This window comes from Gordionus sp. m RMFG-2023, chromosome 1, assembly GCF_954871325.1.
Source record: "Gordionus sp. m RMFG-2023 chromosome 1, tfGorSpeb1-WG-v2, whole genome shotgun sequence".
Taxonomy (NCBI): domain Eukaryota; kingdom Metazoa; phylum Nematomorpha; class Gordioida; order Chordodea; family Parachordodidae; genus Gordionus; species Gordionus sp. m RMFG-2023.
In genome coordinates, this window is record NC_088775.1 from 18,833,288 (window position 1) to 18,860,478 (window position 27,191).

Consider the following 27,191-nt stretch of genomic DNA (forward strand, 5'->3'; position numbering starts at 1 on the left):
TAATGGACAATATAACCCCGGCCTCCCCTAATCATCTTTTTACAAAATAATTTCATTTATTAAAATATATTTATTTTTTTAAATAACAAATTATAATATTTTATAAAAAATTTGTCAGGTAATTTCGACATATCATAGTTATTGAAATTAGAATCGTTTAGATAATGATATATGAACAAAGATTTCCGAAAGTACACTTTCACTTGACTTGAAGTATCTCTCTTTAATGCGAAAAAGTTTTTTGATAGATCTTTTACCATTGTTTAATTTTATAAATTGTTTCATATTAATATTTAATTCCATCACATCTTTTATGGTTTTATAGTACCATAATGATTTGTATTTCTTATATTGTTTCCCTTTATATGTATACAGCCATGCTATGGCGTCATGTACTAGATTATGATTAGAGATCCTTATTGTGATAGGCATGCTTACTTTAAATTTATGTGTATTGTTTTTCTTTATTATTACCAATATTTTTTTAATCGATATTATTTGTTTTTTTTATCAATATTATTTCTTTTAATTGATATTATTTGTTTTTTTTATCAATATTATAATTTTGTCAATATTATTTCTTTTAATCGATATTATTTGTTTTTTATCAATATTATTTTTTTTATTATTTATGTGGGTTATAAAAACCCTGAAAAAGAAGAAATTATAACACATTATTATTCTTTTTTTCTTCTTTTAAAAAAAAATTGTTATATATAGTATTAGGAAATAAAAAATTGTTATATTTAATATATAGTAATAGGAAACTTATTATGGCCAGGAACTGAATCAGGCGTTTTTTTAAAGTAATGCTTATCGGCATGTGATTAGACTTCTTCCAAAGATTTGAGTTTGAGATAACTTTTGGGTAAAAAATACCATTTATCGTTCGTAGGCAATTATTTATAAATTATTGGAGTCGTCTCATCTGTCTTATTTGTTTCCCAAATATCGCTTCCACATAATAAGATATGAATTATCGTCGAGTTAAATAACCTCGATCAGCTAAATACCGATATTTCCCTTGATTTCCATATTTTCATATACATATAAAAAACGCCTTTAGCTTTTTGTATTCTAATCTTCATTTCTTCTTTACATTCGCCTTTTTTATTTAGAGTGACCCCCAAATATTTAATTTTGTCGACCCTACTATAAGATTATGGAGTGGAGGTGCATTGGGAGAAGGAAGAATAACAGTTTTGTTAAAATTTATCCTCAGTACAACTCTAGGACTCAAGGTCCCAATAAGATAGAGCAAAATGGTCTCTTCAATGCTTTTTGATATTACGACAATGTCATCTACGTATGATATTATCCTTACGAAATGCAGCGTCTCACTTAGCCCAATGTCAACCAAATCAGCCGCGCTAATTACTTCGTTTATTACTTTATTTATTATAATATTGAACAGAAGTGGTGAAGATGTACAACCTTGTTTTAATCCTTTTTTATTCTAAAGTACAGGGATATTTACCGTTGGTCATAAAACATGCCATTTAGCTTGGAATAATGATTTTTTAAGATAAAAATAATGTTGGATTCAATACCACATTCCATGGAGCATCGTGGTCCACATTATCAAAGGCTCTACTAAAATCTATAAATGTGTAATATGAGGGGATCTTGTATTTCCAACACTTCTGCATTTTAATTTTCAACGATAAAATTGGTTCCAAAATATTTTTATTGGGCCGGTATGTACAAATGTATTTTGGGAAGAGATGCGGCGTAGATGTTAAAATTCTGTTTTTGAGGACCATAAAAATTTTCGAGACACAGGATGTAAGAGCTACTGCACGGTAGTCAGTAAACTTCCGTAGGTTTTTGACTTTCGGGAAATTACATAAGAGAGATCTATTCCATTCTTCTGGAGTCTTCCCACTTTCCCATATTTTATTAAAATGGGAAAAAGGAAATTGTCATAGAGAATGTTTTTAAATATTCTGCAGTAATATTATCTAGTCCCGGAGCCTTATTGTTTCGTAATTTTTTGACTATATTTGAAATTTCATTTAAGAAAAAACCTGCGGGGATAGGGTGGGGTGTGTATTCATGTTTGCAGAAGTATCTTAGTTTTTTATAAGCATCGTAGATTCTATTTTCTTTCATATCTTTGTCAATATCCGCAGCCTTTTTTCGCTATGTAAATTCTTCTATCACTCCGTAATAACCTCATGATATTCTTCCATAAGTCACTGTTTGAGCCGTTCACTATTCTTAGTTGATTTTTTTTTCTAAGGTCTCACCCGACATTTATTCTTTCCTTGAAGAGAGTGGGAGGCCCTTATAAGATTCAGCAAGCTCCTTTTTAAATAGTTCCCAACATTTCCATATCTGGTAACGTTTAAAAAGTTAACTTTTTTCGAGTTTAGTGCTTGATCAAAAAAGTGTTTTGTTTCCCTGCGTTTGTAATTTATTTAGTTTCTGTGGAAATTAATTTTTAAAGAATTTGTGCTGGGTACCGTCGAGTTTAGTCTTCTATTAATATGATAGCCCCAAATGTTTTTTATATTAATATTAGCAATAATCATTTTGTGATCTGATAGGTTTATATTCGTAGATGCTTTAATATCATCAAACCAAATGTGCAGTGGCGTATCTACGGGAGTGGTTTTCGGATATGGACCCCTCCTAGAGCAAAATTTTTTTTTAAGATTATACGTTCAAAAGATTTAAAAGTGACTTTATATCAAAAATACCATTAATATTTATATTTTTCTGGTTTTGATGTTTGTGGAAGGATATTATATTACTATTGAAATTATTCTGGATAGTATTATTATAAAGTCATTGAGAATAATCTACTAAATTATAATAACATATTATTAATGCATTTAAAAAATATATTTATTATATATTATCGAAGATATGGTTATGATTTTTAAGATAAACCCGGCCGAAGGCTCGGCAAAGGGCCGAAGTCCTGTTAAAGGGGGTCTGGGGGCGAAGCCCCCAGGATTTTATATGTATGGACCCCCCCTAAGGAAAATTCCTAGCTACGCCACTGCAAAGGTGAACATTGGAGATAAAAAGTAATTTGAAATTTCTGCCTACCTCTCGCAAAGGTGTACATGTTTATTTCACGATGGCAAAAAAAGTGTTTTCAATCTTGAAATTTTTACTGCAGTAATCGAGAAATTTTTTGCTCTACACTATTCTGTTGTTGAGCATGCCCCACTTCTGTTCAATATTATAATAAATAAAGTAATAAAAGATGTAATTAGCACGGCTGATCTGGTTGACATTGGGCTAAGTGAGACGCTGCATTTCGTAAGGATAATATCATACGCAGATGACATTTGTTATAGCCGGGTCGAATATTTAATTGTAGAAAATTATAGTAGATGTAATAGTTATAGAAAAAAAATAATCGATAATTGTTTTGTTTAGATATTATTTATAATTATATTATCGAAGAAAAGAAAAAATAATAATATTAGAAAAAAAATCGATAATTGTTTTTGTTTAGATATTATTTATTATTATATAATTTGTTTTGTAGAAATATATATAATCGAAGAAAAATAAATTAATTAATTCATTTTTTTGTCTTGTGTTAAAAAATTATTTGAGATAGATAAGAAAAGAAAATAAAGTCATTTGATCTTGAAAACAAAAAGTTTAAGAATAAGAAAAAAGGTATCAAATAAGAACAATAATATTTTATATTAGTCAACTTATAAACATTATAATTTTATATTAATATTGGACTTTTAAAACACTGGTGGCCAATAACTCGTGACCTTCGCGTTAAGTTTAAGATTGTATTTACCCATTTGTTAGGCTATAGCAAGTAAGAGTCGTAAGATTGTATTTACCCATTTGTTGGGCCGTTATATCAAGTAAGAGTGTATTTACCCATTTGTTGAGCGGTGATAGCAAGTAAGAGTGTATTTACCCATTTGTTGGGCGGTTATAGTTATTAAGAGTGTAGTGACCCATTTGTTGGGCAGTTATATTCGGTAAGAGTTAGTACCCATTTGTTGGGTAGGTTTCATTGAGTAAGATTTTGTTGGCCTATTTGTTGGGTTTTAAATAAAAGGACAAATTATACGGAAGTGCTGCCCAAAATTGTGGTCAGTAAAAACCTGTTAGACGGAAGTACTGCCCAAATTTTTCCGAAAATAAATCTATTAAAAATTCGCGCCAATTTTTACTAAATAAGCCTAGTACACGGAAGTGCTGATCTTTTTCCAAATATAAATCTGTTAGACAAATTTACCCAAAATTTTAGATATTAAACCTAGTACACGGAAGTGCAATGAAATAAAATATGGACTGTGTTACAGGACAGGGGAAATAGGGAAACCGGGACATGAATGTAGTATATATATATATATCCACTTACCGATAATTAATGAATAGGGTATGCATTATCTATGGGTGTTTAGGGATTTTGAAGTGTATGTCACAGTGAGACCCAACAGGAGATCGGATTGTTGGGCGAGAATGGGGGTATTTTGGCAGGGAGCGCCGGTACTAATAGAAAGACGAAAATGTTACTGCTGTCGCAGGAGGGGGCATCTCGCTAACCAGTGCCCTCATTTGGCTGGCTTGGGAAGGACGTGGGAGCAAGCGATCTGGGATAATAAAATAGCGGGGGACAAAGTGGTATCGATGGGGGAGACAGTTGTGCACGGGGGCGAGATTGAGTGGCGGAAAGATGATGGCACTGTAAGGGGGGGGGGGTGGAGTGAAGGGGAGATCAATCAAGGCTATGAAGAAGTCTATAAAGAACGAGGTCAAAGAAGTAACGAACCGGGAGGAGAAGAGTTGGGTGCAGCGGAGGAGGCAGAGGCCTCTCAGGAAGAAAAGAGAAGATTGGGGGAATATTTGACCCCGGAGTTTTTAGATTGGTTGGAGTGCCAGGTGAGCAATGATGAATTGGAGTCCCTATTGGGGCCCGATCCGGAGGGAGCGGAGGAATGCTAGCGTGAGGGAGGGCGTGTTATAGCCGGGTCGAATATTTAATTGTAGAAAATTATAGTAGATGTAATAGTTATAGAAAAAAAATAATTGATAATTGTTTTGTTTAGATATTATTTATTATTATATTATCGAAGAAAAGAAAAATAATAATATTAGAAAAAAATCGATAATTGTTTTTGTTTAGATATTATTTATTATTATATTATTTGTTTTGTAGAAATATATATAATCGAAGAAAAATAAATTAATTAATTCATTTTTTTGTCTTATGTTAAAAAATTATTTGAGATTGATAAGAAAATAAAATAAAAGAAAGTCATTTGATCTTAAAAACAAAAAAGAAAAAGTTATAGAATAAGAAAAAAGGTATCAAGTAAGAACAATAATATTTTATATTAATCAACTTATTAACATTATAATTTTATATTAGTATTGGACTATTAAAACAGTCGTAATATCAAAAATCATTGAAGAGACCATGAGATTGCTCTATCTTATTGGGACCTTGAGTCCTAGAGTTGGACTGAGGATAAATTTTAACAAAACTGTTATTCTTCCTTCTCCCAAAACACCTCCACTCCATAATCTTATAGTAGGGTCGACAAAATTAAGTATTTGGGGGTCACTCTAAATAATAAAGGCGATTGTAAAGAAGAAATGAAGATTAGAATACAAAAAGCGAAAGGCGTTTTTATATGTATATGAAAATATGGAATCGAGAGAAATATCGGTATTTAGCTGATCGAGGTTATTTAACTCGACGATAATTCATATCTTATTCTATGGAGGCAATATTTGGGAAGCAAATAAGACAGATGAGACGACTCCAATAATTTATAAATAATTGCCCACGAACGATAAATGGTATTTTTTACCCAAAAGTTATCTCAAACTCAAATTTTTAGAAGAAGTCTAATCACACGCCGATAAGCATTACTTTAAAAAAAAGCCGGATTCAGTTCCTGGCTCACATAATAAGCAACTCTAAATAATCTAGTACATGACGCCATAGCATGGCTGTACACATATAAAGGGAAACAATATACGAAATACAAATCATTATGGTACTATAAAACAATAAAAGATGTGATGAAATTAAATATTAATATGAAACAATTCATAAAACTAACAATGGTAAAAGATTTATAAAAAACTTTTTCGCATTAAAGAGATACTTCAAATGAAAGTGTACTTTCGGAAATATTTGTTTATATATCATTATCTAAACGATTCTAATTTCAATAACTATATGTCAAAATTGCTTGACTTTATTGGGAATCAATTCTTATTTTGGAAGTATTCTTCTTTTAATTTCCTTACAGCAAACCAGTATTAATATAGTAAAATTTTAAAATTAAAATCATCCACCCCCCCCCCCCTCTTAAAGAAATTAAATTTAAACTTAGTTCTTGGGTATAGGCTCTTTTTTTTGTCCTGATCTTTTTCCTAAAGTCTATAGACATTTAAGCAACATTTTCGTAATGTTGCGCGTACAAGTATGTGCGGCTTGCCCACTTTACCCAAATTAATTAATTCCAATTAGATGGAAATGAGGTAAACCTAGCGTAGCTCTGTCGATTTTTCAACGCCAGAGGGCAAAGCGCTATATATCACGTATCACGTAAAATATATGTAAATTTAATTTATTTATGTTTTAAATGTATGGCGCCACATACCATTTATTTTTAAATGCCAATTAATTATTTTGCTTTGATTTTTTTGTAAATAATTTTCATCGCAAAAAATTCACTTTGTAATATTCACTTTTGTAAATTCACTTGAAAAAATTCGCTTTTGTAAATTCATTTTGAAAAATTTACTTTTGAAAATTTATATTTTTTTAAATTATACTTTTGAAAATTATATTTAAAAAAAAATTTATATTCTTTTTAAAAATATTATATGATTCTTACTTTTGGATTAAATTAATAAAGCAAACGTATTCCTGGATCATATTCATTTGCCATTATATTTATAAGTTGAAAACCTTGCATTTAAGAGATTAAGATAACTTTATTAGAGTGTTAAGAACTTTGTAAGTGTATTAAGTTAAGTATTTTTTTAGTGGTGACCGTGACGCAGAATCGAAAGTGTGGTTTAATTTGGCTTATAAAGGTAAAAAAAATTTTTTATATATAAATATTTATGAAAAATTTTTTTGTACTATTTTTTTTAATATGAGATGGGTATGTATTTTGATAAGTATAATGAGCAGGGTTGCCATGTCTCCCCCATAGGTGGGAGACACCCGCAATTTTTTAGTTTACACGCAGACATTTCACTTCCGCAAAACTACCGTAATTGGAAATCTCCCGCAAAAATCTACGCAATTTTTTTTAAGCATTTTAACGTTTTTAGTATATAAATAATAATTTTGAAAGATAGTAATTGATTTTTAAATTTCTAAAATAAATTTTAAATATTTATTCGAAAAAAATGTCTAGTTTGTAAATTTATTTCTATCCTCCTGTTTTATATTAATCCAATAATAAATCAACATCATTCATCATCACATTCTTATTTTATCATTTTCAGTGTTAGAGCTTGGCGCTTAATTATCACGTTAAGGTTAAATTTAATATATAAGAAAATAATATTATTCTGAAAATTATTTTATTTATTATAGTTCAATCACATTATTATAATAATATAATAAGTCATTTAAAACAGCGGTGAATATTTTAGTTATGAAGAAACAATCTCTAATTAATTCCTATTTCAAGTTCAATAGGGCATTTCTATAAAACTGTTAAAAAAAATTTTCTCGGATAGTGAAAAATCCAATGATATAGCTAAATATAGTTGATTCAAGGTTATCAGTTGCATGCCAGCTTTCTGCGCTGATAATGCCTCTATGAATTTTGGCAAAAACCAAAGTCTATTTACCGAATTGAGGCAGTACAATAATGACTTAATACCAATTGGCTGTATATGCCATATACTATATAATTCTTGCAAGAAGGCGAATGTATTAACTGTGGATGTCGAAATAATTGTGATGAAATGTTTAACTAATTTAGTTCATCAATTAAGAGTTAATGAGTTAAAAGAGTAGTGGAATGGTCTGACTTGGAATGATATGAGTTGTTGCGACATGTCCCTAACAGGTGGTTATCTTTAATATCTGCCATAGATAGAATTTTAAAATTTTACGATCCATTAAAAAAATACTTCTTAAAGATTACAAAAGCTGTCCTAAAATTTTGAAAAATTTTTTCGAGGATCAAATGGCAGAAGCATATTTAGGAATGGTTTCACTATAGGAAATCTACTATATGCTGTTAATATCCATATTAAAATGTTCAAATAATACTCTAATTAATATATTTTTAAATGAAATAAATATTTTTATTAAGACAATTTTAGAATATTTGCAATCAAAATTTGATTTTAATAACTCTACTCTATTTACATATGTATAAATATTATGACCTTGTAACAGAAACCATCTATTGATGGCTTTTTTAATTTAATATATTAAAAATACTGATATACATTGATGTCTTGTTTGATTGAGGAGATTGTAATTCTCTCTATTTTTTACGATTCGCCAAGGTAGATGGTCTAAAAGCAGAGGAGAAATGGGTGGAATTTTTTCGTAATAAAGATAAAACCCCCTGCTTGGAAAAAATAGCGAGTATATTTTTTTATTAACTCATTCTAATGCCTCATTGGAACACATTTTTAGCCTAATTAAGACTGCCTGGAGAAAGGAGAGAAATTGGATTACTCTAACAACATTAGAGGCCGAGCTAATGGTTAAACAAAATTATAATATGTCATGCCAAAAATTTATAAATATCTCAATAACGACGGTAAACGTTTAGTTCCAGTATTTAAATCTCAAATAAAATATAATTAACATTATAATTCTATTTAATTTTCCATATTTTTTTAAATATTTTGTAAAATCTTATTTATGCAATCGCATAAAATAAATATATATTTTACATTTGTAAAATTAAAATCGTTTTACATTTTTTTATATTTTAAAAGATCGTGTTTTTTTTTATAAAATATATATATTTTAATAAATCAAGATGTTATTATAATAATAAAGATAGTATTTAAAAATTTTTTGTCTCGTACTATAGTTACCTATTTTATTTTTAAAAAATAGTTACCGACTTTGCATTTATATAAAGTAAGTATAAAAAATAATAGGCGGATAATTAAGTCAATTCAAGGCCCGCAAAAAATTTTATTTTAGCACTTTTTATATTTCTACCGCAACAACAGGGTTGCCAGGTCAAAATTTTCAAATTACGGGAGAACTTTGATATTTTGCGGGAGCTGGCAACCCTGATAATGAGCCTAGTTTTTTTTATATAAAATTTCCATATATAAGGATATGGGTCATAAAATAATGCATAAAAATATTAGTAAAATTGATATAAATAATCAGTTAGTGACAATATTATTATTGGTCATAATCTATGGGTTATTTATTATAGTTAAATTTTTACTAAAGAAATGTACCTTTGTTGTGACAAAGGTATATGGTAATTTGAAGAGAGACACTCTGGTGTCGGCTGACTGCTTGAAGAAAATTTCGGACTTGGAAAATATTTTAAACGGGGTTTTAAATGAAATCAAGAACGGCGGACCAGAAATGGTGAAAACGGTGAAGTATAATAACGATGATCGTTCGGAATTTGTGGAGAGATTTGTGGTTAACCTTCAGGAATTGAAAGAAATGAAAGATGTGTCAAGGTTATATATCAGGATGTATATAAATAGATTAATTTAAATAGTAATGATGGTAAAGGCCAGATATGTGGCAAGAATGGTTTTTCAGGGAACAAAAAAATTAATGAAGATTTGAGATGTACCCGATGTGGTTGTAAGGGGCACAAGGTAGAAACTTGTACTGTTAAAGAACAAAATTTCCGTGAAGGTTTTCCGTTAAGAAAATTGATATTGGGAAATTCTAATGTTAGAAAAATTTCTGGTATTACCACGAATAAATATGAAGTTACAATCAGATTATGGTAAATCTCGTTTGTGTTTAAGTGTAATAAACCGGGACATGTGGCCGTGAATTGTGCCGAAAACTGACTATATGATTGCAGGTGATTTTAGTAAATTATATAATAATGCTAAAATGAGATAATAATTCTCATGAAAGCAATGGTTTTAATAGAAATTTTTTTATCATGATGAAATTGAAAATGTTAGTTATAATTATAATAATAAAAGGAGTTATAATAATTTTAAATAGGAAAAATATCCTAGTAATATTGTTAAATATCCAGATAAAAAGGATGTTAATAATTTCAAATGGGAGAAATATCCTAGTGATATTGTTAAAAAATGTATCAATATTATTAAAAAACCTCTAAATTCCGAGTTGAATTTATGTTTGAAGGAAAATTCTTATGAAACTGATGTTACAAATAGAATAAATATTGATCAGTCATTTAGAACATATGAGATTTAATGACTGAGAGAGTAATCAAGCAATGTCCTTGTCCAAGGGTTAAAGTAAGGGTTGATCCTAGGGACATTGATATGTTGTTTGATACGGGGGCTAGCATTTCGATAATGTCTAGGGAAAAGTATTATAAGTATTGGCCTGGAGGTACACTCGAAAAAAAGTCAATGTGTCAGACAATTCGATGGGTCTGAAATTGTGGTTTTGGGGAAAACCAAATTGGAAGTGATTCTCAATGATACCACATTTTTTCTTTATTTATGGATGGAAAAGAAAAATGTTGAAACTATTATGGGATGGGATTGGACCAAACTCGGTCCTCCCAATAATTATTGGAATATTTTTGCAATAAAGAATGATTTGGCAATAAATAAGGTTAGCCGAAAAATTATGGCCGATAATGTTTTGGTTGACAATAATATTGAAATTAATGAAAGGCTGCTATTGAGGTTAATGAATTACATAAAATGTGTGAAGATAATATATCTCCTTTAATGGAGAAGTATGAGGTAATTTTTGAAGACACTTTAGGATGTCTTAATGATTATTAAGTGAATGTGAAACTAAAAAAGAGATTTTTGCCCATTTTTTAGCATGTCGACGAGTTCCTTTTGAGTGGAAAAGGGAGATCGAGGATGAATTAGGCCGTTGGGTCAAAGATGACATTATTGTTCCGGTGGAATATGGTGAATGGGCAACACCATTGGTCCCCGTGAAGAAATCCAATGGAAAATTGAGGTTATGTGCTGATTTTCACCTTAAACCGTTGGGTTGTGGAAGTTAAGTATCCATTATCTAGAATTGAAGAAATTTTGGCCAATTTAAAGGGTGCAAAATATTTTTCCAAAGTTGATTTTTCTTCGGCTTATTTACAGTTACCTTTGAGGGAGGAAATTAGTAAATTGTTAAAGATAACGACTTCTAAAGGATTATTTGCCTTTTGTAGGTTACCGTTTGGATTAAGTGTGTCTGCGCCGATTTTTCAGGGTATTATGGCATCAGTTTTCCAGGGCCTAGAAGGAGTTTTGTATTATATGTATGATGTGTCGATTACTGGAGTAACGTCGTAACAGCATAATAAACGATTGAATGAAGTTTTCAAGAGGATTAATGATAAAGGTCTAAGGGCCAATAGAGAAAAAAGTGTTCTTGGGGTAACCGAGGTTATCTATTTAGGATATCAAATTAATGGGATGAAGGTTAAACCTCTGGACAAAAATTTGAAAAATATTTCGAACATGAAGCAGCCAACCAATAAAGGGGAGGTTCAATCGTTTTTGGGTATGGTTAATTATTATCATAGATATTTGGATGATTTTTTAGGATTGCCGTACCCTTATATAAATTATTGCAAAAGGTAGTTCTTATGATTGGGCATGGGAACAACAAATTGCGTTTGAAACATTGAAACGGGAAAGAATTAATTTTGGTGTTTTAACAATGATTTGGAAATAATATTAGCCGTGGATGCATCTAACAAAGGTGTTGGAGGGGCATTATTGCATTTAGTTGATGGTTTGGAAAGACCGATTTTATTTTTTTTTAGGGAAGTGGAAACGCGATATTATTGAACAGGAAGCGTTAGCCGTTATTTTTGGTTTAACCAAATGTAGGGAATATTTAATCGGGAAAAATTTGTAATTTATACCGATCATAAAGCCTTAATCCATTTATTCAAAAAGGATAATAGGGAATTAAAGTTATCTCCCAGATTACAACGTTGGTTGTTATTAGTGGGAAGTTTCAATGTGGAAATTAGATATAGTCGAGGCAAAGAAAACTGTTTGCTTGATATTTTATCCAGGTTGGGATCGGGTGAAGATGATCTCGAATCTAATAAAAATCAAGTAATGGCTAATGAGAAAGCATTGGTTTGTTCTCTTTCCCATATGCTGAAAGGGGGTCCTACCAATTGGGAAGACCTTAAATTCAGTACTTTGAAAGATAAAGAATTGAGTCAGATAAAATTATTTAACGGGAAAAAATCCGTGGAGAAATATTTGTAAAAGTTTAAAAAAGATTGAAAATGAATCGTCTGTGGTGGATGATTGCTAATGAAGGGAAATAGAGCCGTAATTCCTTTTAAATTACGTGGTAAAATTGTTAATTTATTACATGCTGGACATCAGGGTCGAGATAAGGTGAAATCTTGGGCATGTGAATATGCATGGTGGCCTGGTATGGGTAATGATATTGAAAAGATTACCAGGAAATGTGTTCCATGTAATACCTGTGCATCAACATCCCAGCTTGAATGGACAAGCTGAGATGTTTGTAGAGATTGTTAAAATTGGATTTAAAAGGCTTGTAATCATAAATATGAGGCGTACATGTCTTAATTATATTACCTTAATTCTCACAATCGAGAGTGGGTTACGCCTGTGGAGTTATTTTTAGGTAGACGAACTAGATTTCTTGAAATCAAAAGACAATGTTCATTGGTAGATAAAGCAGAGGTAAAGTTTTCTGTGGAACAAAAGGTCTGGGCACGTTTATTCGATAATAAGAAAAAAAAATGGGAAATAGAAGCATAGTACAGAATATGGGGGTGAAATTGAGTTATATCAGGTTGGACAATGGGGTTCTTGTGGTGAGGCATAACGATCACCTCAAGATTAGGATATAAAAAGCTGATAAATGACCTTTTTGTATTACGGCTTTAATTACATTGGCTTTAAAGGGGAAGGGATTTGTTTGTGCTTGTGGATAAAATTTTTTTTCCTTTTTCTATGCATAAGTTATGTTTATGTTTTTTTTTCCAACAACAAAATTATGATAATTTATTTTTTTATATTGGATTTATATATTTTTTTTTATTTCACAAAATTTTGATGCCCCTCAGACTTATGTTTTTACACAATTATTATAAGCATTAAAAATCTATGAAATAATTTTTTTTTTCAAATTGAAAAAGTAAAAGTCGTTCTGATATAATATTACAATACCCTATAGTGTTGTTAAAACGCCGCGAGTCGCGACCCCGACCCAAAATATGGGTCTTTTTTCCGACCTCGACCCGAGTCCATGCCGGAAAAAACGATCTCGACCCAAAATATGGGTCGTTTTTTCGACTCAGACTTGAAGTTTGGGTCGTTTTTTCCGACTCAGACTTGAAGTTTATTTTTTAAGGCAAGTATGTAAAAATATATTTTGCAAACATGTTAAATTAAAATTTCATTGAAGATGTACCATAGGAAAGTGACAATTGTCATAATCGTCATTTTTGAACTTTTTTGAATTTTTTTAAGGCAAATGGGTAAAAATATATTTTGTAAACATGTTAAATTAAAATTTCATTGAAGATGTACCATAGGAAAGTGACAATTGTCATAATCGTCATTTTTGAACTTTTTTGAATTTTTTTAAGGCAAATGGGCAAAAATATATTTTGTAAACATGTTAAATTAAAATTTCATTGAAGATGTACCATAGGAAAGTGACAATTGTCATAATCGTCATTTTGAATTTTTTTAAGGCAAATGGGTAAAAATATATTTTGTAAACATGTTAAATTAAAATTTAATTGAAGATGTACCATAGGAAAGTGACAATTGTCATAATCGTCATTTTTGAACTTTTTTGAATTTTATTAAGGAAATTGGGTAAAAATATATTTTGTAAACATGTTAAATTAAAATTTCATTGAAGATGTACCATGAAAATGACAATTGTCATAATCGTCATTTATAAATTTTTTTTAAGGCAAATGGGTAAAAATATATTTTTTAAACATGTTAAATTAAAATTTCAGTGAAGATGTACCATAGGAAAGTGACAATTATCATAATCATCATTTTTTAACTTTTTCGAATTTTTTTTAGACAAATGGGTAAAAATATATTTTGCAAACATGTTAAATTAAAATATCGTTGAAGATGTACCATAGGAAAGTGACAATTGTCATATTCGTCAATTTTGAACTTTTTCAATTTAATTGAAGCAGATAGATAAAAATATATACTGTAAACATGTTAAATCAATTTCAGTGATGAAAAACCTTGAAAAAATTAAAATAGCCATGTTGATAATTTTTTGGAATATTTTGAAGAAAATGGTTAAAATATAAAAACTAGTCAATTAAAATTTCAATAAAAGCCATAGAAAAGTGATAAAAGTCATAATTATTTTTAAACTCTATTTAATCAAATAGTAAAAATCTTATTTGTAAAACATGTTATATTAATATTTTAGTGTAGAAGAACCCGAGAAAAAGGTTCATGGTGGCAAACTATCTCATATAAATACTTATTTATTTTTGGAAAACTGATTTTATTTATAATTAGTATTTCAAAGCCTGTTTTTATAAGAGTTTCCGCTATTTTTTCAATAAAGTAGCGTCTTATTAACCACTTTTTACAATACTTCGAATATTTAGCTTCTTCTTTATATGATAATAATTCTGAGACTTATGATTCAAACCAGAAAAATTATTCATTTATTTTACCTTATCGTCTACTTTAAAATTTTTCAGCTTTCCCTAATTTAACAATTTTATATAAATATTTATTAACCATTCCTACTACCTGATGTCTTGCCGAAAGAGTCATGAGTAAAATTAAGTTAATTAAAACAAGACTTCGTAGTACCATGAAAGACCCATTTATAATTTAACTATTTTATCAATGGGAATTTTTTTTTTAAACAATTAAATATTGATGAAATTATAAATTAATATTTTTAAAGTAAATAATTTTTTTACATTTTATTTGTATTATATATTAAAGATTGATGCAATAAAAATTATTTTTTAAATTTATGGGTCAAAAAATAATTAACCATTATTTCGAGTGGGATGGGATACTTTTCAGGGAGATATTCTGCTTCCATCGCTCAAAAAAAATAGGGACCACTGAATAGAGATCTACATGCCCGATCCGAATCTTAAAATTATATATTTTTTAAATCTGGGTGGGGTTTAAAAATAAATTAAAATTTCTTTATAAACAGGATCTCCTAAAATGAAATAGATTCATTTTGATCGGTTCGAATCAATATGCATCCTGCAGACAACTTTAAAAAAAGATCTGTGTAGGTCTGAACTGCATAGGACCGATAACACAGCGTTATAATCAAAAAAGTGGTTAGGACACTTTTTGATAGTTATTTTGAATAATGACAGCTATGATTGTTTATTTATTTATTTTATGATATAAAAAATTTTATATTATTTTTTACCGATAAAATTTTTAATTAATTTAACTAGATAGAACTCACTTATTTCTTGGTTTGTCAATAATTTCACATCAGTCACAGGCAAACTACCAAGACGCATCGTATTGGTCCCAGAAGATGGTAATGAGTCGGTGGCATCTATTGGTTTCGTAGAGTTATCCGTGTCTTATAAGTAAAGTAAAATTTAGAAAAATGAGTGTTAAATAATAAATTAAACCTTAAGAGAGAATGATGAAGGGGGTAAGTTACAAAAAAAGAAAAGACCATCTTATTTTATTTTGACACCAAAGTTGTTAAAGTATCTTGATAAAAAAATGTGGTACTGTGTTTAGATAAGCCTTTATCATATGTTCTTTATCTAGATACACTTTTATAAAAATCTAGATATATTTTCATGCATTTTAATATAATTTTATTTTCCGTTTTTCTATATTAAAAAAAATCCGAGTTTATTTCATTATAAAGACAAACCAGACAAATGTTATTTTAGACGTCAACATAGTAAGTGATATTTGATATTTAAATTAATTTAAAAAAAATTTATATATAAGATCAGTATTACAAGTGATAATGAAGAAGCAGAATAAATAATTAATCCAGCATCAGCGGGTTCAAATAGTGGATTTCCTTGGCCAATTTATAAAGCCTATTTCAAAATTCACCTCATTTCAAACTTGACTGGACTTCGATATGTAAAATTTAAATTAAAAAAAACAATTAATACAGATTAGTTGATGAACTACCAAAGTTTACAACTAAATGTAAACAGCTAACCTAAGAAAAAAATAACTTAATATGTAGTTTTTTTCAGCATTCTTTGAGGATATGATTATAAATAATGATAAAATTTTGACATTCATCAAATTTTGAATGATTTTTTTTAAAATGAGTGTCGGGATTTTTGTATATTTGTCCCAACATAAAATTGTTATTCATAAAGTTTAACACCATACTGCTGTCAGTACCTCGATAGAAATAATTTTTAGTTTGACTAAGACTGTCTTTACAGATAAAAGGGGATGCCTCCATTAAGAAAATTTCGAGAATGTTCTATTATTGAAATTTAACAATTATTATTTATACACATTAAATTATATATTTTGTATATAGATGAGATATCAACTCTCAAATTTTGAATTTTAACAATGGATATTAAATTAGGCATATTGCATACCTTACATAAGTATAATAAAAATTATATTGGTATCTAGATACATTTGAAAGAATGTATCTGTACCTAGATATATTTTTGGGTGATGTATCTGTGTCTAGATAAGTTTTAGACAATGTCGGTGTCTAAATCCATTTGAAAAGTATCTTTTAACAACTCTGTTAGGTACACCCTATTAAAAAAAATTACCCCTGGCCTGTCTGATAAAAACCCCGAATCTGTGAATTTATTTAATGGGGCAATATAAGTGCAAATTTATAAAAGTTATCAAAATTTTAGTAATTCTAAATATCCAAAAATTGGGGGGGAAAAATTAAAAGAATTGAGTACATAATTTGTGGATATTTTTTTTTATATTTGTGGTTGTGGATAAATTAAACATCTTTATTTAAAATAGAATGAATGTTAGGAAATCGACTGGTTTTGTCTTGAACCTTGAAGTTAAGCCATTTCGAGATTAAGCTAAAAAAAAATCGCTTAAAACTCTGCTAATCACTCAGTGAGTCAAATGCAGATAGGTAATTTCCCAACACCTAAGATAATATTTTAATTTTATACCCTTATCTAATATAGTATTTCCGTGGTCATATTGCATGGGATTGGAATGTTCATTTCTATAAGAAAGAAGTTTATTAATATCGAGATTATATATTCTACCTGGAATCATTTATAATATAATTGTCTATAGAGTCATTATGTTTTTTGTATGATCCACGTGTTTTGTTTTTTTCTCGACATTTGATCAAAAACTCGCGAACTTTGTTGATGATGATATCGGCATTGGCAAAATCGTAAAAGTAAATTTTTTTTACAGGCGTTAGGCCGATGGCATTTTTTTGACCCTTTTCGTTATTTGTCCATTCTTTCTTGGAAAACCAGGCGGTATTATCACCCATCGGGATATAATTCGCTGGGATGGTAATCTCGATACCCTCATGGACATTAAAATCAATCTTGGATTTCGTTATTATCACGAAATCGTTTTCATCGTTGATATCGTCTTCCAGCTTAGAGCGCCTGAGTTTAGCATTGCTTACCAATTTACTGTTAGTAGCTGAATTATTTTATTTTATGCATATAATTTAATTTTTTCAGATAAATATTATTATTTTTAATATTTTACACTTATATAAGTTAGGAATACAATACATGAGATCCTTAAAGATTGGCCAACCAAATTTTCTAACCTTCAAGCATTTCAAAAAAATTATATCCCTACAAATTTGATTATTAATTTATACCGTTTTTTTACTCGGTAATAAAATTAAGAAATCAAACGTTGCAAAATTGATTTCAAAAATTTAGCTATTTCGCACGTTTGTACATTACAATATTTATCACTTACTTAATAGATGAATTAATTCCCCAAATTTCCCATTATTTAAAGTAATAGGTTTCTCACATTTAAAATTTATAGTTGAATATATAATATATTTTATTAAATATTTAATTTGGCAAACACTAGAATGATCTGTATAGAGTAACTTTATATATACATTTATTACTTTAAAATATGGAAAATTATTCGGAATTAATACAACTAATATACAGTCAAAAAAATAATTATGCAGGCGATCAAAATATCCAAATTTTTCGAATAAATAAAAAAAACATTGTAAAACACAAGTTATGCCCATGTGCACAGATTTATGAAAATTCGAACTTAAAGATTAATTTACAAGACAAAATAATATTATAAACAAAAAATTATTATATTGCCTTATATTTCTCTCTACTATCTTTCAAAAAAAGTAAATGTTTACATACCAACGTTATGAATAAAATTCATTGCTTTCGCCGTCATAGGTGATGACGATTGAGTCGTAGTAGCTGAGAAAAAACTGGTTTGATCATGGTTTTTTGCATTGTCTTGTTCTTCTTCTTCATTGCTTAATTTTCTAATATCACGTATATGGATGAGGGGAATAACGATTTGAACTATACCAAGTACCTTTAAATAGTTTTTAATTCCGATTAAAATATCATATCTACCCAACACAATAAAATATTTAAATAAAATAAATACTTTGCTGTCAAAACAAATGTAATTATGAGACAGATAAAATGTGCCATAAACAGAGGCATTTGAGGGAGCCTTCCTGTACGGAGTTAGTAAATAACATTGAGCAGTGCCGTCTAGCTTTTCTTCAGATGGTAGACAAAATAATGTCCTAAAGATCGAAAAAAATAGGAATTAAATATTATTTTTTAAACTAGTATTTAATAACCTGTACGAGGACAATTGTGAATAGTTCACTCAAACAATTTTACCTACCATATAAATTTTTCGAGTAAAATATTGCTTAGATTTAATTAAGTAATTTACTTGGTATTTATAACTAATATAAAGAAATACCACGAGGTATAAAATAATTGAAATTAATATCTGAGGATGAGAAATGGCGTGTTAAAATTTTTTGATTGTCAGTGGCAGAGTTTCAATCAAGTCTTGACACCTTTAGGTATAAAATATTTTCTTATATTCACTCGACAGATTCCCGTTTTTTCATGTCGTTTTAAAGTAGCCCTATATATTCTCAATCGGACCCGTTATTAACTTGGTTTAATTGTTTCTACTTTTATCTTCTCCTAAATTTATATTGTCATCTATTATTATTGATTCGTGTTCAATTAGTTCTTCCCTTGTTCGTAGCTGGTCGGCGTGTTTTTGTACTATTTTTTCTTTTTCGCCTACATTAAAAGAGAATTTAGCTTGTTGATTTATTATCTTTCCTTTATGCCATCCTTTTTCAATTGGGTTTTTTATCTACACTAAATCGTTTTCTCCAAAATATCTATGTATTCCTTTGTCTAGCTGGTTAGGTTTCACTAAAGAAGTTTCTAATTTTTCAATAATAGAATGTTTGAGTCCAATAATGTATTTAGTCTCCTTCCAGTTTTGTTGGTATTCACCCTGTTGATGAGTGTTCTGATTTTCTATATGTAAATGACACTTCATTTAGGCATTTTTCCCCTTGTTTGTTCTCTATTTGCGAAATATCGATATGAATGCATCTTTCTACTAAACCATTACTTTTCGGATACGGTGTAGTTTTTATCATATTCTTGTTTTTTACACCATTTATCAAATTCAAAATAAATTGTAGACCATTGTCGGTTGCAATTTGAAATAGATTACCATATCGAGTAACCCATTTTTCTTATTTATCTATTAAATTCTTACTTGTTGCATCTTTAATTCTATTGATCTCGATCCATTTTAAGTATACATCGATTCCTACCATCCAATAAAATCCGTCCAGTGGTCCGGATGTACCCTTTCCCAGGGTTGCGATGACGGATTCCACGGGTATAAGGCAACACCTGGTATATCTCTGTGTTGTTTTTGATATTCTATACAGCTGTTAACTAGTTTTTACACATATTTATCTAATTGTTCCCACCATATATTATGTCTCGTAATGGGTTTCATTGATGTAATACTCGGATGTCCAGTATGCAATATATGTAAAACTCTTTTTTGAAGTGAGTACGTGATCAATCTTCCATTCCAAAACAACCCATGGTCATTTACTATTTTATCTATTCTTGTTCTAAAATCTTGTAATTCTGGCGCTTGATTTTGTATATTTTTACCATTTATTAATATTTATACTCATCTTAAGATTGGATCTTTTGCGGTTTCTTCTCTAAGTTCTTTTCTAGATAGAGTTAATGTTTCATAATTAAGATTTCTTATATAAATCACTGTTTTATTTTCGCTTGTTATTCTATCATCATTTTTCTATAATGAATTTAGTGATAAAACATCTGCAATTATATTATTAACGCCTTTCTTGTACATAATATCGTATCATATGCGAATAATCTATAGCCCCAACGTAATAATTTTTGATTTGTTAATAAACTTAAATCTCTTTATATGCCATAAACTTTTTCAAAAACACCTGGAGCGCCCATCCTTTTAAAAATCAGGAGCGGGAAAGGGAGCTAGTTCCTTTTAGGGCTGGAGTGGAGGAACGCCGCTCCACCACTCTTTTAAATTAATGTATAAATTAAATTTTTTAAATATTAATAAATCAATTTATTTGTTAATTAAAATTCAATAAATGAAATTTTATTTAATTTAAATTTATGCAATATTAAATGTTGAGCCGAGTTTTATATTGGTTTTTCATCTAATCAGTTAAAATATTAAACATCAAGTTTTTCTTTCTTTTTATATTGAAAATTGGAAAATCTTGTAAGTCATATTAATATTCATATAAATATATGATAAAAAAATAGTTTTTGATATCATGGTTCCAGATATCATATCGAAATAAAAAATTAATTATCTATTTAAATAACTTTATTGCAGATTTTAATGTTTATATTGATGAAAATATCATTGCCGCTATTATCCATCCTTCATCCAAATTAAATTGGAAATGGATAAAAAAATCCATAAAATATCGAACTAAAATACAAATTAATTAATTTTTTAAGAAAACAAATTCCTGATTCAAAAGTAGCTACTAGTTTACGGGAACACTGCAATGATTTGGAAGATTTTTTTGGATTCCATGAAATTGATTATCAGGAAGATAATATATTGAACAAATATTTTAAAATAATGATATCAAAATTACTATTTTTGATAAATTACCTGAATTAAAAAATATTTTTATAAAATACAATACCCCGCTTCCTTCTAGTGTTCATGTTGAGAGCCTGTTTAGCATTGCTATACAGGTTTAGGGGAGAGGCGTGGATGTTTGTTAGATTCAAATTTAGAAAAGTTAATACTTTTAAAAGTAAAAGATTATATCTATTTTGATATATCATTTAATATAAATAAAACTTTTTTGATAACTTTCTAAAAAAAATGAAAATCAAAGGAGCGGCTATGGAGTGGCACTTCATTACTTGGAGCGGGAGCTAGCTCCCTTTAAGAAGGTAGGGGCAGGAGCTAGCTACTTTTAAAAAGAGCGTTAACAACTCTGAAAAATAGTTATGAAATTTTTCTAAACCGTTTATTATTCATTTAGCTTCTTTGTCTATTGTAGAATAATTCTTCTCAGTGTTTTGTAAAGTTTTTGAGGTTTAAGCTATTGGAAATTCGTCTCTGTTAATATATTTTTGAAGAAGTACAGCTCCAAATTTTTGGTTAGATGCATCTGTTTCTAATATTAACTCGAGATCCACTTTATAAAATGTATAGTTTTTGTATTACTATTCCTTTTGCTCTTTCAAATAATGTATGATCTTTTTTAGTCCAATTCCATTAAACATTTTTACTAGTTTTATTATGTAATTCGGCGCATGTAAATTGGTATGAACCGTGTATGATAGTTTAATATACCTAAAAATGATTTTATGTCATGTCTATCTTTTGAGTTAGATATTTTTGTATTATACTATTATTTTCTTTTTATCTTGATGTATTCTATTTTCATCTAATATGTATCCTAAATATGATACTTTCATTCATAAAATTTATTTTGCTTATTTTAACTTTTAATCCCGCATTTTGTAATTTTTTGAGGGTTTGTTTTATATTCTCTACATGTTCTATATCATTTTTTCCTGATTATAAAATCGTCTAAATAAACTGCTGTATCTTTACAGTCAACCAGTAAATCGCCTATATATCGTTGAAATATTATTGGTAATTGTAAATAGCGGTAGTATTCATGGTGTTACCATAATTACTAATTCTTGCGATTCTTCGTCAATACTCATTTATAGAAATGCATCTTTTAGATCTAATGTTGTATACTTAGTCTTTTAGTAAAAATTATTCAATGTTACTTTGCATAATCGTAGTTCACCTGAAGTTTTACGACGTACCACTACCATTGGAGTACTCCAGGTTACTCTTGTTGTTGATGGATCTATTTTCTTTATTATGTTATTTTCTTCCAAACGTTTCAGTTCATTTTCAATTTCTACTTTTAAAGGCAACGGTACTCTTCTTGCTGGTAGAGCTATTGGTTTTGTATTTTCTTCTAATTGTAGTTTTAGTGATTCTACATTTTTATTAATCATAATTTATTATCAAACACAGTAGCAAACCTTTAATAGTTTTTCAATATTCATTGTTTCCATTATCATTACTAGTATATTTTTTGCTAATCATATTGACTTTTACTTTTGTTGTCAACGATAGATCAAATTATATAATCCATGGAAATCCAAATAGTGCTGCATCATTTGTTTTTGTCACTAATAACGGTAGCCATGTTATTTAATCGTCTTATTGGACTTTTACATGAGCTTCTACCACAAATTTTATTGTATTGTTTCCATATGTAGATGGAGCTCTAACCATTCTAAGTTTTGGCCTCCCAATTTAATTCCATATTGTTGCATTAATGATGGTGATGAACTGTATCATATTTCATTTTGTGGTTGTTTATTAATACCATAATTGTTGGGTGTTGTTCATATTTATAGACTTTGAGAAATCTTATTGTAATTTGTACCGTAAACTTTCTTCCATTTTTTTTTCTTGTATTATTATTATTCGTATGGTAGTTATTATAACCTTGAACTGGTTTTTTTACGTATGTTTTACTATCATTTTGATACTGCCGATTATTATAATTTTGATTTAATCGTTATTATCATTATGTTTAGTCGTCTCTTTGATTTTATAAACCATTTTAGTATTATTTATTTCTAATTGCTAAAGCCATTTCTATAACCTTGCTTAAGCTTAACGGTTGCTCTTCGTCTCTAGTATCTGGGTATCTTAATCGTAGTTCTTTATCTAGTTGCGGCATCTTTAATCCAGCGACTAATTGATCATCGTAGTTCTATATTATCTTCAAATTCACATCTACGGGCTAGTTCCTTTATATTTTCTAAATATCATTACTGATTCTGTTGGCCCGCGACTCAATCTAATGAAATCAATTCTTGATGCCAAGACAGTTTTTTCGTCTTTAAAAAGTAGTTTTGCATTTTATATAAATCGCCCATACCACATCATAAATTTTCCTTGGAAATAGTAATTTTTTTATATCTTTTATTATATTTATCCTTCCATATGCTATGGATAATTTTTTCAAAGTTGCGTCTGTTCGAGGAATATTCTTTATTCAAAATATATTTAATATAATAGGGAAGTTTGCTCTTTACGAAATTCGCTAATGTAATTTTTGAAATATCACCCATAATGTCTGAAAAAAAATATATTTTTAAAAAAAAAGAAAAAAATTTTTTTTTATACAATTTTATTTAATATTTAACTTGACCGAAGATCACATCTTTTTTTTATCTTGTTGCCAATTTTATAACTTGAAGAAAACTCATAATATATGGTTAATGGTAACTTTTTATTCTCAATTCTTGTATATGTAAAATATTCTATAATTATTCAATTTAACTGACCTTTTATATAATATTAAATATAATAACCTTTTAAAATATATGAAATATTAAAAACTGTTCACAATATTGATAAATTTAAAGAAGACATTATCCAACGTCATGCAAATAAAGCATATTGTACCAAATAAACAAACAAAAATAACATATTATTTAAATTAATTATATATTTTTATTCTTATTTTGTATACAACAATTTTATAATAATTATCAGAGTTGTTAAATCTAGATATAAAAATGTGGTATCTGTATCTGGATAGATTTTTAATTAAAGTATCTGTATCGAGATATTATCTTAGACGTATCTGTATCTGTTTTAGATACTTTTTAAGATACATTTAGATATACTTTTATTTAACGCTTTTTTATAATATAAATAAACTTGAATGCAAAATTTATTTTATTTCATATGAGCATATAATTTAAATATATATATATAAATATTCATTAAATACCAGACAAATTTTTATATTATAATGCAACTCAAAGAATCTGCCATTTTTATTTTCAATGGAATTGGTTAATTTTATTTTACTATACTATAAAAAATTTATTTTAGATTAATATTAAAAGTGAAGAAGAGGAAGAAGTAATAATCAATGAAGCATCAACAAGTACAGACATTGTTTTATCGTGAACAATTTATAGAGCATATTTTAAAATAATATCTCAATATAAAGAAAACAGATCTCTGATAGTATGTTTGCCATATCTACAAAAAAATACGAATTTTAGTTAGCATTACCTTAACTTGCAACATTGTAAAACATTTAAGGGTTAAGATACTAAATAAATGTTTACATTTGTAATTTTAAACTTTAAGAGAATGAAAAAAACAATTAATACAAAGATTAGTTGATGAATTATCGATTGCAAACAAATAACCTGTGAAAAAAACAAATAATTGAATATCCGATTTTTTTCAGTACTCCACAGCAATAGATATGATTGTTAATAATGATTTCAATTTTGATACTCAACAAATTTTAAATAATTTTTTCAAAAATGAATGTCGAGTTTATTTTTAAAGAATATCCTGATATTGTTATTCACAAAATATAACACCACAATCCCTTCAAGCACCTTGGTAGAAAGACTTTTTAGTGTAGTTAAAAATGTCTTTACATATAAACGAGGATGCCTTAATGACCAAAATCTTGAAAATATTTTATACCGAAACCTAATAATTATTTATAATAATTTATCATATATTATATTAAAATCTAAAAATCATTATTTTACTTATATTTTGATAAATGTGATATCTAGTCAATAATGTTTTAGCTCATTTCATAAATTTTCACAATAGAATCCTAATTTAGGTTTATGCAAAACTTATATAAGAGTATTAAAAAAATATATCTATATCTAGATAAATTCTAAAAATGGTATCTGTATCAGGATAACTTTTTAGACGATGTATTTAATTAATATAATACGTGGTAAATTTTATATAGAAGGTAAAAATGATTTGAACAAACTATTTTGATTCCCTATACTAAGTATAAACAAAAATTTCCTACCCATCACATAAAAGTTACAATTTTATCTATATCTATCCATTTATCTAATTCTATCTATTTCCACAAATTTTTATTCTAATTTTTTATTTCTATTTTCATCTATTTCTATTCTTGTCTATTTCTATCTATTATTATCTTTTTTAAAAATCATTTTATTTTTATGTAATTCTAACTAATTTGTTAAATTTTGATTCATTTCCATCTAATTCTACTTTTATTTCTATCTAATTTTTTCTATTTCTATTTCAATTTAATTTATTTTTATCTAATTTTTTCCTATTTCTATCAATTTTAATCTAAATTTTTCTATTTATCTAATTCCTTCTATTTTTACCTATTACTTAACTAACTACTATCTTTCTACCTATATCTATAATTTTTTTATAATTTATAAGCATTCATTAATATGATATACTTAACCTATATGCTTGGCATCGCATTCTTGAGTCCAGATTACGTTTTAATGATACAGGTGGTTGTGTCCATTTCTTAGTAGGGATGGGTACATAGTAGCTTTTCCGGTCTCCTTCATTCAATGCTTTTATTGAGAAACTATTTCCCAAATAAAATATTAGTTATAATTATTATTATTATGACTTATAAACCAGGGATCTAATCAGAAACGAATATGGGTTCGGTTAGATTCGGGTTCAGATAAAAATAAAGGTTCAGGTTCTGTTCGAAAATATTCAATTCGAACTTCTAAAAACGGCTTAAGCTCTTTTATATATAAACTTACATTAGAATTGTGTATGGAAAAGCATATTTATTTTATTTTATCAAAAAAAATATATATAACACGTTTATTATTATTAATTGCATATTTATAACAAATAAATATGATTATATACTTTAATATTGAACATTATTTACTTAAAATAGTATTGTGTCGTACAATTTAAATATTTTTAACTTTAGTAAATTTCATCTCAATATGGAGAAAGTAAAAATTTTATTGTTGAGAAACATGTCTCTACACCAAGTAAGCTGCCACTGTCAATATACTATGTTGTCAATAGTATAAGATATTCATTTGTTTAATTAGGCGAGGTTGTTTAGAAAAATTAACTATTTCTAATATTCTCTGATTTTTATAATAGATTTCAATTATGATCATGTTTGTTCATGCTTTTTCAAGAGTCTGTTGGCTTGATGTCCTAGTCCTTTTTATATTTCCTTTGCTTTTTGAGTTTTAGATAGTGGTTTCTGATGTTAGGCTCAATATTTCACCATGATGGCCTTTCATAATTTTATCACAATCTGTAACTTTATAATTGAATGTATCATTTATAATACTATATATACGTAAATTAGGCATTATCAATGATATACTACTAGATTGGTGATTTATTAATTAAGGTGTATATACATAAGAGTCAGTTAAGCCACATTTTAGGGTTTGTACGTAGGTTAAATAGCTGTCCTATTGATCATTATATTAAGGCACATTAATGTCATTTAATTGACTTGTAAAACCATTAATGGCGCTATAGCTGACTCTCTTGTATATAAGCTTTTATATATTTAATGCATGAATCGCTAATCTAGTAGTATATATGTCGTATTGGGATATGGAATCATGTGAGATTGGGAATCCCAACGTCACGTTTTATTCGGGATAAAA

The 27,191-nt window shown here is 28.2% G+C and overlaps 1 protein-coding gene across 1 annotated transcript in view; it reads right to left on the minus strand.

Moving 5' to 3' along the window:
* The window catches only part of LOC135922620 (TBC1 domain family member 9-like), a 55,745-nt gene that overhangs the window by 13,507 nt on the left and 15,047 nt on the right, over positions 1-27,191 (minus strand). The window contains exons 7-12 of the mRNA XM_065457028.1: positions 25,988-26,119; positions 18,736-18,880; positions 18,477-18,660; positions 17,367-17,763; positions 17,268-17,323; positions 15,581-15,703 (exon numbers count right to left, since the gene is read on the minus strand). Coding sequence (XP_065313100.1) covers positions 15,581-15,703; positions 17,268-17,323; positions 17,367-17,763; positions 18,477-18,660; positions 18,736-18,880; positions 25,988-26,119 — 1,037 coding nt within the window. The remainder of the gene's footprint in view (positions 1-15,580; positions 15,704-17,267; positions 17,324-17,366; positions 17,764-18,476; positions 18,661-18,735; positions 18,881-25,987; positions 26,120-27,191) is intronic.